This window comes from Miniopterus natalensis, chromosome 1, assembly GCF_054644295.1.
Source record: "Miniopterus natalensis isolate mMinNat1 chromosome 1, mMinNat1.hap1, whole genome shotgun sequence".
Classification (NCBI taxonomy): Eukaryota; Metazoa; Chordata; class Mammalia; order Chiroptera; family Miniopteridae; genus Miniopterus; species Miniopterus natalensis.
The window spans coordinates 160,258,603-160,271,580 of record NC_142081.1 but is presented as its reverse complement, the minus strand read 5'-3'; the positions used below and the strand labels follow the sequence as shown (position 1 = coordinate 160,271,580).

General features: G+C 38.6%; 1 protein-coding gene across 1 annotated transcript in view; it reads left to right on the top strand.

The window, feature by feature from the left end:
• Positions 1-12,978, top strand: part of MTHFD2L (methylenetetrahydrofolate dehydrogenase (NADP+ dependent) 2 like) — an 80,514-nt gene that overhangs the window by 13,773 nt on the left and 53,763 nt on the right. Inside the window, exons 4-5 of the mRNA XM_087827051.1 lie at positions 253-360; positions 10,494-10,586. Of these exons, the coding sequence (XP_087683177.1) occupies positions 253-360; positions 10,494-10,586 (201 nt within the window). The remainder of the gene's footprint in view (positions 1-252; positions 361-10,493; positions 10,587-12,978) is intronic.

The window sequence follows — 12,978 nt, the reverse complement described above, 5'->3', positions numbered from 1 at the left end:
ACATTTTCTTGGGACACCTTATATTTGTGAACTTTTTCATGAAGACATAATCAGAGAGGCAGTGACAAATCCAAGAAGTATACTCATTATTAAAGAGAAATACTCATTATTTAATGAATGTGGACACATTATAGACAAGCCACACAGTAATCCAAATTAAGTTAGAAATGTTTAAGGAATGTTTCAGTTGGCTGTTCAGATGTTTACTTGCTTCTTGTTGATGACTGTTTAAATCAAACTCTGTGTTTCAAGGGATTGAAACATTTGGGAAAAATGTGGTTGTGGCTGGAAGATCCAAGAACGTGGGGCTGCCGATTGCCATGCTTCTGCACACGGATGGAGGGCACCAGCGGCCGGGAGGTAGGCGGGCCTTGCAGATGCTCTATACCTTTACTGCTTTTTTTGCTTCTTAAAATCATAAAATCGACATGTTTGAAATTGTGTCTGAGTGTATTTGTAGGCTTATGCAAGTGAAGGTGTCCTTTATTCCTAAACTAATGACATGAGCACCTTGAAAGTGAATAAAGAAATTACTGGAAATATGTGGCCGCTTTGTTCCTATTTTTTCTTTTGGCCTATATGCTTTCTTCAAATCATTAAGAATATAGAATTCAGAAAAGTGGGAGGCCAGTATCTACATAAAGTCACACGATAGACATCTGCATGCTCAAGCACACACACAAACGCATGCACAAGCAACACCAATGTATGGATATGTAGATTTCTTATTATTAACCTTGGTGAATTTCAGTTTCCTGATCTCAAATTTTTAAATACTTGTTTTAGGATCTGAGTTGATATAATGCATATGAAATAATTTTTTAAGCTATAAAGCCCTATGAAAAAGTAAGCCCAAAGATAATACATTACTCATCTAAAAATGATGATGAATGTTTTTCCTTCCTAGGCCTAAGGATTCAAAAATGCATATATGGATCATAGTAAATTAGAACCTGAGAGTAACGCCAGGTAACTTTAAAAAGCCTTCGTTTTGAAGAGCTTTTGAAAGGCCAAAGCTGGTGGCATGAACACAGTTTTCATGAGAACCATCAACAAAGTTACATTTCTAGTTTTGCTGTTCACTTGTAACTTAATCCATTAAGGCTTATTTATCTCTTAGGGTGTAATAAAAATATTGATTCATATTTGCCTTATGTAATAGTTTCTATGTTAAGCAAGGTAAAACAGCCAGGAAGGTTTACCTAGTTATACTATTTATTTATTTTTTTGAAAATCCTGACCAAGAGCCAATAAGCAGTATTTTTATTTTCAACATTTAATTTTATCTCATCAATACATAACAATAACATAACTGCACAACTTGCACAGGACTTTCTCATAAACTATCTTATTTAGTTCTCAATAATTCTGGCATATGTTAATATTTGCATTTTGAAGCTAAAGAAAATGAGCTTTAGAGACTTCAGGTGACTTATCTAAGGTCACCCAAGGAAGTACTAGATCAGAGCTGGAAGCTGAGTACTGACTGTGTATTTAAGAGGATAGGCTTGGAGTCAGACCCCTCCGTTGCCAAGCCCTGTGTCCTTGGACAAGTTATTTAATCTGTGTAACCCTCCACTTTCCTCATATGTAAAATATGTATAATATTAATTTCTCCTTCACTGAATTATTGTGAAAAGTAAATGAGATACTAATGTAAAGCACTAATACAGTGCTTGACACAACAAGTTAAGTGAGCCCTTGGTACATGTGAACTTTAGCTATTACTATCATTTCCATTATTATGCTCAAGTTAATAATCTGTGACCATACTAATCATAAAATTTAGAATAACAAGATCCAAGGTTAATGATGTATTTTTCACCTTCATTTGAAATTTTTTTCTAGTGGGTTTTATGGTTTATTTATTTATTTATTTATTTTAAATATGTCTTTTTTGATTTCAGAGAGAAGTAGTAAGAGGGAGAGAGAGATAGAAACATCAATGATGAGAGTCATTGATTGGCTGCCTCCTGTACGCCCTCAACATGCCTCAACCTGGACATGTGCCCTGACCAAGAATCGAACCATGATCTCCTGGATCATAGGTCGATGCTCAACCTCTGAGCCATGCTGGCCGGGCTATGGTTGCTTTATTTTGGATAAAAACTAGTCTTTGTTGTAATAATTTGCATAACTATAGAATATGTAAAGCCTATAAGGTATTTTATTAGAAATATGATATCATACTACAAACCATACTTTACATACATTTTATTATAGATATCAATAAATTAATGCTAATTTCTTGATAATTTTTAAGTTTTTAAAATATATTTTTATTGATTACAGAGAGAGAGGAAGGGAGAGGGAAAGAGACAGAAGCATCAGTGATGAGAGAGAGTCGTTGATCTACTGCTGCCTCCTGCATGCCCCCCCCCAGGGATCGAGCCCGAAACCTTGGCATGTTCCCTGACCAGGAATCAAACTGCGATCTCCTGGATCATAGGTCATTGCTCAACCACTGAGCCATTCCAGTGTGGCATAATTTTTAATTATTTGTCTATACCTAAGTCTAAGAATTAATTTACCCTTTATTCATGTAATTTTAGACATTCCTATGTCATAAAACATTAACTTAATATTTTATACTTTGTGTTATAAAATATTTTCACTTGAATGCATGTGAAAAATTGAATTAAAGTGGAATTAATTATATAGTACTGGTTACTTACAAACCAGGCAGTTAAATTTGCATTTATTATGGTGGCACTTAGGTGCCGTTATAATTACAGTATCTAAAATGTAGTAAGTTATATTAAAAGTGATGTTGGACAGTTTGTTACATGGGTGGTGTTTAAGCTCATGTATATTTCATAGGAGTGTGCTGACATATATGATAATTATAATGAATTGTTGAGAGCTGCTTGCTGAAGATTTGGAGTCTGTGGGAAAGTTAATATTTCAAACGTCCGTGTCTGTTAGGCAGTAATTATATGTAATAACTACCTGTGCATTGTTGGCTAATAAAGATAATGAAAGAGGATTAGCTTGGTCAATTCCGATCTATAGAACTTGTTGCAATGACTCTCACATGTTGAACATTCAGCTCACACTGTGTTTCTTTTCCAGAAGAGATTCAGGACCCTAATGGTTCATTTATGTCTTAAAGCCAAAGATAATTGCACTAGGAAAATGGCCATGCTGCAATTTAGCTTGATTAATTTGTGTCTGCTCATGGCTAGTTTTTAGTCTTGATTATTTAGGATGTGGATTCCTGCTGTTTTATGAAAAAAGCTTCTTTTAATTCTTCAGGGGCTTGAAGTATGTAGAGGACTGAGAATATAGTGAAATCTTGAGAGAAATGCTGGTGCTCACTGCAGCAGGATGCTGTGGGTGAATGCCTTCTGCTGAGGACATATCACCACAGAAGGCTTTACAGAGGCCATGACCTTGAGACGCTATGCAGTTCATAGAGAGTAGGTGAGAAATAGTTCCTGTCCTCTGTGAGCTTGTAGTCTTGATGACAGAGGTGGGCATGATATATAAGGATGGGTGATTTAAATTATAAATATTCAGTGGCACGAAATAAAATTTGGCATCGTTAAGTGAACATTCTAGTTGCTTAGGGAAGCCCATGGTTGATTGGGGAACATAAAGAGACTGATAGTGGGAGAGTCTCTTCTCATGAGCCCCACTACTTATTAGGATGTTTGAGTACCATTGTGACCACCTATAGATCATGGTGTATTCTTTTAATTTCTTTGTAGTTTCACAATTTCTTTCAGTTTCACCTTCTTTCAGAATGAAAACCGAATACCATTGGCTTTAGCACAGTGTCTTCATTTTTACCTTCACTGCGGGGAGGCAAGAGAGTTCTGCAGTTTCTCTAAAACAGTTTTTTCTTCTTCAGATAACAAAGTGCCATAATGACCAAAACATTATGATTTTGCCACCAGAAGAATACAGAATACGATTTATTTCAGATTCTTTTAGAGAATTAGCAAGTTTCTTTCTGCATATTTTTATGTTTTTATGTAGGACGTCTCATCTAAACAGATCCCGGAATGGCCACAACATGGGTTACATGTGCCTCCTTTAACTAAAAGGTTGTGGTATCATTGCAGTGGCATTGATGGGACTTTTTAAAAGAGCATTTTAAAAGGGCCAGCAACCAACTGATGCTGCTTACAGTTCTGTGGCCCAAGGGATGTTCCTGATTTCATTCAGGCCGTGTGCACTCAGTACTTATTCTCTATGAAACACTGTGGAGTACTGTGGTGAAAAAGACTTAGTCCTCTGTTTCCTGAAGATGACAGTCTGCATCTTCAGGGTTCATCTTTGGACACTGGTTTTTCAAAGCACTGCTTCTGCATTGGTGTCCAGCTTTTGCATTCAAGCTGCCCTTCTGTTGCAACTCTCTATATATCGGGTATTTTTTATTCAAGGTGCATCCTATCTTAATGGACAACCACAAGATATTTTGCATTTCCTTTGTGAAAATTGTTCCCGATGGGAAAATGAGCAGCTTTGCCAGCCCAAGAGCATCATCTCCCACCCACAGGAGATGCCTTCAGGTAGTAACACAGGAGTGGATGTTTGAGGCAATGCAACATGATGCGTGTGATGTGTATGATTAAGGCCAGCCTAGTGCCAGGTGGGGCCAGGCTCTCTATGGTTTCAAAGAGAGGAGCCAAATAGGAACGCCTAGAAAAGCAGGGGTGATGCAAAGTGATCACTACTGAGACAGCCTTGGCAGTGGGATGTCTGCTGCCTCTGTGGAATGAATCAGTGTCAAACTGGGGCAGGGAGGATGGCAGGTACTTGGTCTCTGCTGCTCCCATCCCATGACCCCTAAGTCAGAAGTCTTCAAGATGAGATATTAGGGTATTATATTTTGTGGTGCCTCTCTGTTGATTAGACTTTACTGATGAATTACAGCTTTGAGTTTGAATAGTGGAAAGCAATAGAAAAAAACTAATACTTGTTCTAGTCTCATTTTCTCAGCTATATAGTAAAATTACTGTATCATTTTCAACATCTCCTAAATTCAGCCAGCTAGGATCTGAAAGACACTGTACTTGGAAAATGTCATGTATTTTCACATCAAACAACTAGGACTATTACACTGTTGAAACTAACATTAAATGTTGTTTAAAATGTAGAGTGAAGTCCAAATCTTTCTTTTTCCCTTTCATTTTATTTTTTGACATGAACTCTTGGGAATTTATTTTATTACCATCACAAACCATCCCTTTTCTAAAGTCTACAAGGTGGGGAGAGATTAACCAAAGAACCTATATGCATATATGCATAACCCATGGACACAGACAATAGTGTGGTGAAGGCCTGGGGGGGGGGGGAGTGGGTGTGGGGGAAAGGGGTCAGTGGGGAAAAAATGGGGACATCTGTAATATTTTGAACAATTTTTTAAAAAAGTCTATAAGCCTGATTGTTGAAGGCGTCACTCATAAGGATATTATGGTCTGCCCCAACCTACCTTTTTGGCCATTCCCCGTCCCTTTCTCTCTGGTACCTTATGCTGAAGCTCCACAGAACTACGTGTTGTTCCCCAAGCACATCACCTCTCCCATGCCTCCTTGCCGTGCGAGCCGTTTCCTGTGAGGAATGCCGTTTCCCATCACTCCCAGCTTTCCTCTCCCCTCCCACCATCTTTCAGGAGGTGCCCAAATCGTCCATGTTTCGCACAGTGTGTGTGCTGCCGACACAGTACTGGTCCTATTGCATGTTGATTTTCAACCTGTTCCCCTTTCCTGCACACAAGGGGCATGTGGAATTCTCAATTCTCCTTTTGTATCTCTGAAATTTAGCACAGGGCTTGATATGTTATAATGCAACTAGTCAATTAATATAAGTTTATTTAGTGTCTCCTATGTGCAACTACTGTACCAGTATTATAGAAAATAAGACCACAGGAAAGGGTTTTAAAATAGGACATTGTCGTTTACTGAAAAAAAATCCTGTATAGAGGAAAGAAAGGGGAGGGGGGAGAGAAGTAGCTAGGTACTTACCACACACTAATTTCTTAATATTTTAAAATTATAGGCATTTGTCAAGAACTATTACTTAAGACTCCCTTCTCCCCAAGAATCAGGTCCTGGGGCGGAGGGTGCCTCAGGACCATGAGGAAGGGGAGGGGAGACCTCAGGACACTGGGAAGGGAGGGGCAATTTCTGCTGATGGCATTAAGTGAAAGACTTGACAGTGTTTTTCCAGTAAAACATTTAGAATCTGTCATTTTGTTTAGACTAACTTTTCCCCTTGAGCTGCTGACATGCGATGCTGCGTCCTTACAGAGGGACTGATTTCTTTGTCACTAAGCATGGGGCGCATTATGGTGAATAAGTCAGATATTGCCCCGTCCTCCTCAGCTTACAGTCTGGCAGGAAAGACAACGGTTAAACAATTGGGTGTGAATGATTAATCACTGTAGTTGTGCAAAGTGCTGCAAAGGAGAAGTGGAGCTTTCTATAACAAACAGCCCAGCTGAAGGAAGGGATGAATGATTTCTAATTACGGTTCCTTATGAATGTTATACCCCTTTGGGGGTCTGCCTGTTGTTGCTGTTGTAATGGGATATTTTTATCATTTACCTTCTGAGAAATCCCACCTCACAGACAAAAATAAAAACCCCTTCTACTTGGAGTTACTAAAAATATCTAAGATCTAGAAGAAAAACTTCACTCTCTACAAAATAAGTAACTCATACCATAAATATAAATGATGATCTGATGACTTTAAAAAAACTAGCTAACGCCAAGCAGTGTTATTATGTAAAGGCACTAAGTGCTAAAAAAACAAACAAAACCACCCCAGTGTGGGCCCTGTTTTATTTGATCAGTAAAGCTCTCTGAGTTTCCTCTGTTTTATTTTCCTGGAGCCCATTGCCCCTCTTTCCCTAAGGCCTCCCCTGCTTCCCCGTGTGGGCACTTCTGCCCCGGCCTCATCGCTGCTCCCACCGAGCCTCTTCCCCACAGCGTCCTTCAGCCCCCCAGTAGTGACTATTCCCTCAGCTCTAGCTCCCCACTGGAGCCACTGGGGGCTTGTAAAATTATAGCTGTCTGAGTCCGACACAGCACAACTAAATCAGAATCTCTACAAGTTGGACTTGAGCATTAGTATTTTTTGAAACATAGAAGATTCTAATGCTGTCAGGGTGGAGGGTGAGTGCTCAGAAGATTGGAATGAGCCCAGGGCTTCGCATTTTATTCCGAAGCCATTATCTCTCGCTTGGATCACTATACAATTTACAAACATATTCCCTGCACCCACTCTTGTCCCATCTCCCATCTCCCCTACAAAGACTAATTTCCACTCGGTGAGCCTTCAGTCATCCATGGCTTCCCATAACACTTAGAACAACCTAACATCAGAATAAAATTCAAACTCCTTACTATGGTAGCAAGACCTTATGTGATCTAAGGTAGGCTCCATCTCCTCACTAATTTCCCACCACTCTTACCCTCCATCACTGCCTTCCAGCCACGGATGCCTTTTGCTTTTCTAGAACATGCCATGCATGCTCGTGTATCAGCATCTTTGCACTTGGTTTTTCTTCTGCCTGGATGCTCTTTTTGAAGTTATTTACATAATTTACTTGCTCACTTCTTTCGAGTTTCTGTTCAAATGTCCCTCAGCACCTTATCAATATATCACCCATGTTATTATTCTCTATTCACTTCTTAGCACTTATTACCATATAAAATTTTATTATATATATATTTGCTCATTTGCATATTGTCTTCATTGAATAAATGTATCTATGATTTCAACTCAATAATTTTTGACCAAATCTGGGGGCACATTTTAAAAATATCTATATACGCTGGTGGTGAGGATTTAGTCAGTCCTCCCTACTACTCTTTCTCTTCAGGTAACTCTGGGTGTTTAAAAAGAGTGAGCTTGAAACAGTATTTGACTAGTTAAAAGTGTTTGGAAGACAACTGAAGGACTGATAAGCAGCAAGTCAAACCAGCCAAGTCTTGACCAGACACAAAGGCAGTAAAGCCTGGCCTATTTAAAGCATGAACAGAAGGCTTAGATCCGGGTGCTCTGTAACAATATCTAAAGTCATTTAAGCAATTTAATCCAGAAAAAGCAGCTGATGTTGGAATAGAAAATGTGCAGTAAATGAAATTCAGAGTCAAGAGAGTGCAGTATTGTTTTAAGATCCATTGAGTGCTGTTCTGTTGAGTACTGAGTTTTCCTTCCTGCGATTTCCTCAGTGATTGTTCCTTTTAAAACAGACCATGGTCTGAGATAATGTGTTGGGAATGACTCAGTTTTTTCTTGTGTAGAGAAAGTGACAAAGGACACCCTATGCATAAGGTTCCAGCTCCTGTTAGGTTTACCGTTTTGCGTTATCTGCTCATGCTGGTACAGGCAGGTATTTGAAGATTTGCCTTGTGAAAAAGGAAGTTGAGACTTGTTCTGTGTTGCTGTTGAAGATGGATGGATAATCATCGTAAAAGTTGCAAAGTGATAGACTTTCAGAAGAAGTTTCTAACAGTCTGGGCTAAATACTATGCCTTTCTCATGTTTTTATAGAAAATAATTTATCCGTGGGAAAGGGTGGGAAAAGCATAGGAGGACTGAAGGAGAAGCAAAATAAATTCCAGCTCACGTCAAAATCTGTCCTTTCTAAGAGCTCTAACTACACCTATTCAGCTGGAGTAGATAACAATGGTCTGTGCCAGCACTGTAATTTATACCTTCTTTTGGCGTGAAACTGACCACACTGTATAAAAATTCTGATTTGCATATCTATTTTTCACATTAGAGAATTGTGAATCTCTATTGCTTAGTGTGATTCTGGGATTATTTCTTGATTATTGAATAAACAAAGATAGGGAATGACCTGGAAATGTCCAACAAAAGTAAACTCATGTAGGTAATATTAACAAAAAGTAATACTCTAAAATGAAGCATATTTTATTGTTTGCTCTAACTTTTAAAAAATTATTGATTGATTTGAGAGAGAGAGGAAAAGGAAGAGAGAGGAAGAGAGAAAGAGAGGGAGGGAGAGAGAGAGAGATTTGTTGTTCCAGTTATTTATGCATTCATTGATTGCTTCTTGTATGTGCTGACCGGGGATTGAACCTGCAACCTTGGCATATCCAGACTATGCTCTAACCAACTGAGCTAGGGCTTTTTGTTCTAGCTTTTTAAAATAGCAAATATTATATTCTTCAAATTGACACTCTGTTAGTTGCCAACATCAGCACCTCTTTGCTACAATCTGCAGTTTTACATGAATTACAGAAATCTTGATAACCTAGAAAACTGCTCAGGTGGCTCCCAGCAGATAATTCTTGATTCACGGACTTTTATATAATAAGAAGTCTATCTTGTCTAGCTATTAATTATTACATTCTAACAGAACCCTGGGATTCTAGGAGACAGGTTCTAAGTCTTTTATTCTTGCTATATCTTAACAAACATGATATAAAGTACTGGGCAAAATGAAGTTGCTCTAGACTCTAAAATATTATTATTTTTTTACCTGGGTCTGTGTAATAGTTAAAAAAATTAGGTCCTTGACAGGGCTCTTATCATATGAGCAATAAGGACATAAAACTGAGTGTTTAAAAAGTCATCAGGGGTCAGAGATACACATCATTCTATGGAGTAACTGTTGCAACTTGTTAGTACTGATTATCCTAGGGAAAAAAGCTAAGGAGATAGTTTTAGATACAGCAAGCCAGAGGATTCATTGAAGAAAAGCAGTGGGGCACAAAAACTGGAAATAGGAGTGACAAGAATTTTCAGTGTGTAGTAAGACAGGTTAAATAAGAATATAGTTAGCAGGTGTCAAAAGTTCAGACAGGTATAAAATTAAAAAAAAAAAAAAAAGTTCAGACATGACATAATCAATCACCAAAACAGTATCAGTAAAAGTTTATTGTGTAAACACCAAAAAGATAGTTTGTAATCTGGGAGCCCTCAAACTAAAACTTGTCAATACGGCCCTAGGTGGTTTAGCTCAGTGAGTAGAGCATCAGCCCGTGGAATGAAGGGTCCAGGATGTGATTGTGGCCAAGGACACGTACCTTGGGTTGCAGGCTTGCCAATCAATGTGTCTCTCTTACATCAATGTCTCTCTCTCTTTCTCTTGTCTCTCTCTCTCTCCCCCTCCCTCTCTCTCTCTCTCCCTTCCACTCTCTCTGAAAAAGCAATGAAAAAAAATATCCTTGGATTAAAAACAAACAAACAAAAACAACAACAAAAACTTGTCAATACAGAACTTTCAAATGCTAGGTTTCTAGAATCCCACTTACCACTCTCCTGTGATGGTCAGCACATGCCCTCATTTGGTCTCATTTGATTTTCCACTGGTTAATTGAAGGGTACAATAATACAGGTCATCTACATTTTCTTATCTAGCTTTTGTTTTCAAAGTGATTTAATTATTTCAAAGCATTTTTTATTTTATTTTATTCTTAGGATGTAACTGAAACTCCTCTAGAATTGGAGCATTCATAAATGATGAAAAAAGCTAAGTAATCATTAATGGAAGTCCTTCTGTATTCCAGGTGATGCAACTGTGACGATAGCTCACAGATATACCCCCAATGAACAATTGAAGCTCCATACTCAGCTGGCAGATATTGTCATAGTCGCTGCAGGTAAGTCTTTAGTGGGTGTTATTTGGTGGAATATCATCAGCAGAGTAATTCCTGCCCTAACTGCTGGCATGTCTGTAAGAACCACTTCTTCAGAGAGTTAAGTGTATGTATGATTAACTTCCATCAACTGGATTCTGTCTCTTGACAGCCATCATATTGCCCATTGTGCCTATGTTAGCATTTGTCTCTTCATTATGAAGAACCTGCACAGCCTTTGGAATGAAAGGTTAAGCACAAGAACAAATGTGCACTTTGCCAATTCTTTTGGCAGACCTGATTGCTCCTAAACATGAGTGAGTTATGGGAAGACTGGTTGGAAATGCTGTTGAAGGGATAACCATGGCTAGTACATGATGGGCCTTGTGGGCCATGGTAGAAACTTCGATATAAGCTCAGGTGGCTGAGAGCAGGAGATTGGCATGGTCTGGCTTATATTTTTAAAAGATTACTTACACCGGTTCAAGGAGAATTGACTTTAGAGAGGCAAGAGTAGAAACAGAGGGAACAGTTATTACACTTTCATTTAGTAGATCTAGTTTTTCCCCCCCTAATTTGTTTTCCATTTGAACATACAAAATAATTCTACCCTTTACTTCTACCTTTACTCTTTACCCTTGCCACATAGTAGTTCTGCATTGCAGACATTGTGACTCTTCTTGCTTTATCCAAGGCTTGAGTGAGAGCCATTTTAATTTTTTTTATCAATGAGATGTTATCGGTAATTTCCAGACTTTACATTTGAATTGCTTAGTATTTACAAACTGTAAAGAAAGAGTAGAAGTTTCACAATACATTTGAGTTTAATGGGGAATAATGATAGTTTAAATTAGTTTCACCAAATGTAACTCACTTTCTTATTCTATAGGCTCTTTTATGGAACTAAAAATATATATGTGTTTTTAGATGGCGTATACCTAGAAGTCACCTAGTAATCTGCTAACCACATTTCCTGTTTTTCAAAGAAATTGTATTCAGGTGGTATACCAAATGCAAGATTTTGAACTGGATTGACAGAAGTAAGACAGATGTTTAGAGATGCAATAAACTTTGTCAGACCACAGATCAACACTAGTTGAAGTACCTCTGCAGCAACTGATAGATGCATGGAAGATAAATAGTACATTGACTTCTTTTTAGAAACACTTGAATTCACACACAAGACTCAGAACTTGGTGAGGAGAGAAGAACTTGAGTGGTCATCTTTGTCTGTCTCTAACTTTAGACAGAATGAAGTTTAGTGTCTCTAAAAGGTGCCATTTGATTGACTCTAATGTTAACAACTTATAAGGAATATTTCGCAGTTGATCTTAGTTCCCATTTACAAACTATAATATTGAATGCATATTTTCTTGCAGTGGAGCACAGCCCCTCTGTATGCATTCATGCTCATACTTTTCTTGTCATGAGAAATGACAAATGCATGATCACCATCCTCTTTAAAGAACCACCGACATTCTGTTGTGACTAAATCAAACCTTATGTTACAAGTCATTACGCCAACACTCATCCTCCTCGAGTTTCCCCTAGAGACTCACTGTATCAGCACTGTGTGGAAGTTGTTAAAAAATAAGACAGGAAAAGGGAAATAAGGGAAATAGGGAAAGGAAGGACCAATTCTGTATAAAATTAACAAAATAGGAGCCTGGAGGAACTCAGGTGTCTAGGCGATGAGACCGCCTTGAGGCTCCATCCCTCAGCGTCCTCCTCAAGGTACCCTCCCGCCGCCAGAGGGCGCCAGGCCCACGGGCAGGCTATTTTAGAGGGCAGGGCGGCCAACCACCATCCTACCCCGGTGGGAAGACAATTTTAAGTGAAAGCCCTGCGAACAGGTATTGTTCCTAGTCTTGGATTCCAGCTCTAATGCCTCTAACTAGATACAAAGGTATGCTGAATTCCGGAAGGGATTTCTGTGTGTAACCCTGAGGAAATAAACATTTGTGTCATGGGAAATGGAGAATTTATCAGAAATAACTAAATATTACTACATTTTCACTTCCTTCATAATCACCTGGAGAATTTGAGGATAAAATACATAGATATTGGTAAATTACAGTGGGAAGGCATGAATTAATATAAAAAAACCCCAATATTAATGAATGACCACATTATGCATTATGTGTGGGAAATAAATACACATGATTAGCAGTGGGTATAGTGATCTCATGGCAGTGGTAGCTGGAACGGGAGGGCTGGGTTATTGTCATAACTAGAATGTCAGCATATATGGAAGCAGTTCCATCCAAAAGTCAGGAAGAGGAGAGAAGGAGTGTGTGTCGCGTCAGACACATTGATGATGCCTGAATGACAGTAAAGAATGTGGTGATGAAACCTTGGGATGGGCTTACAGAGGAAAAAGTGGAAGAGGAAATGGTGTGTGCCGATCCTGGTGCAT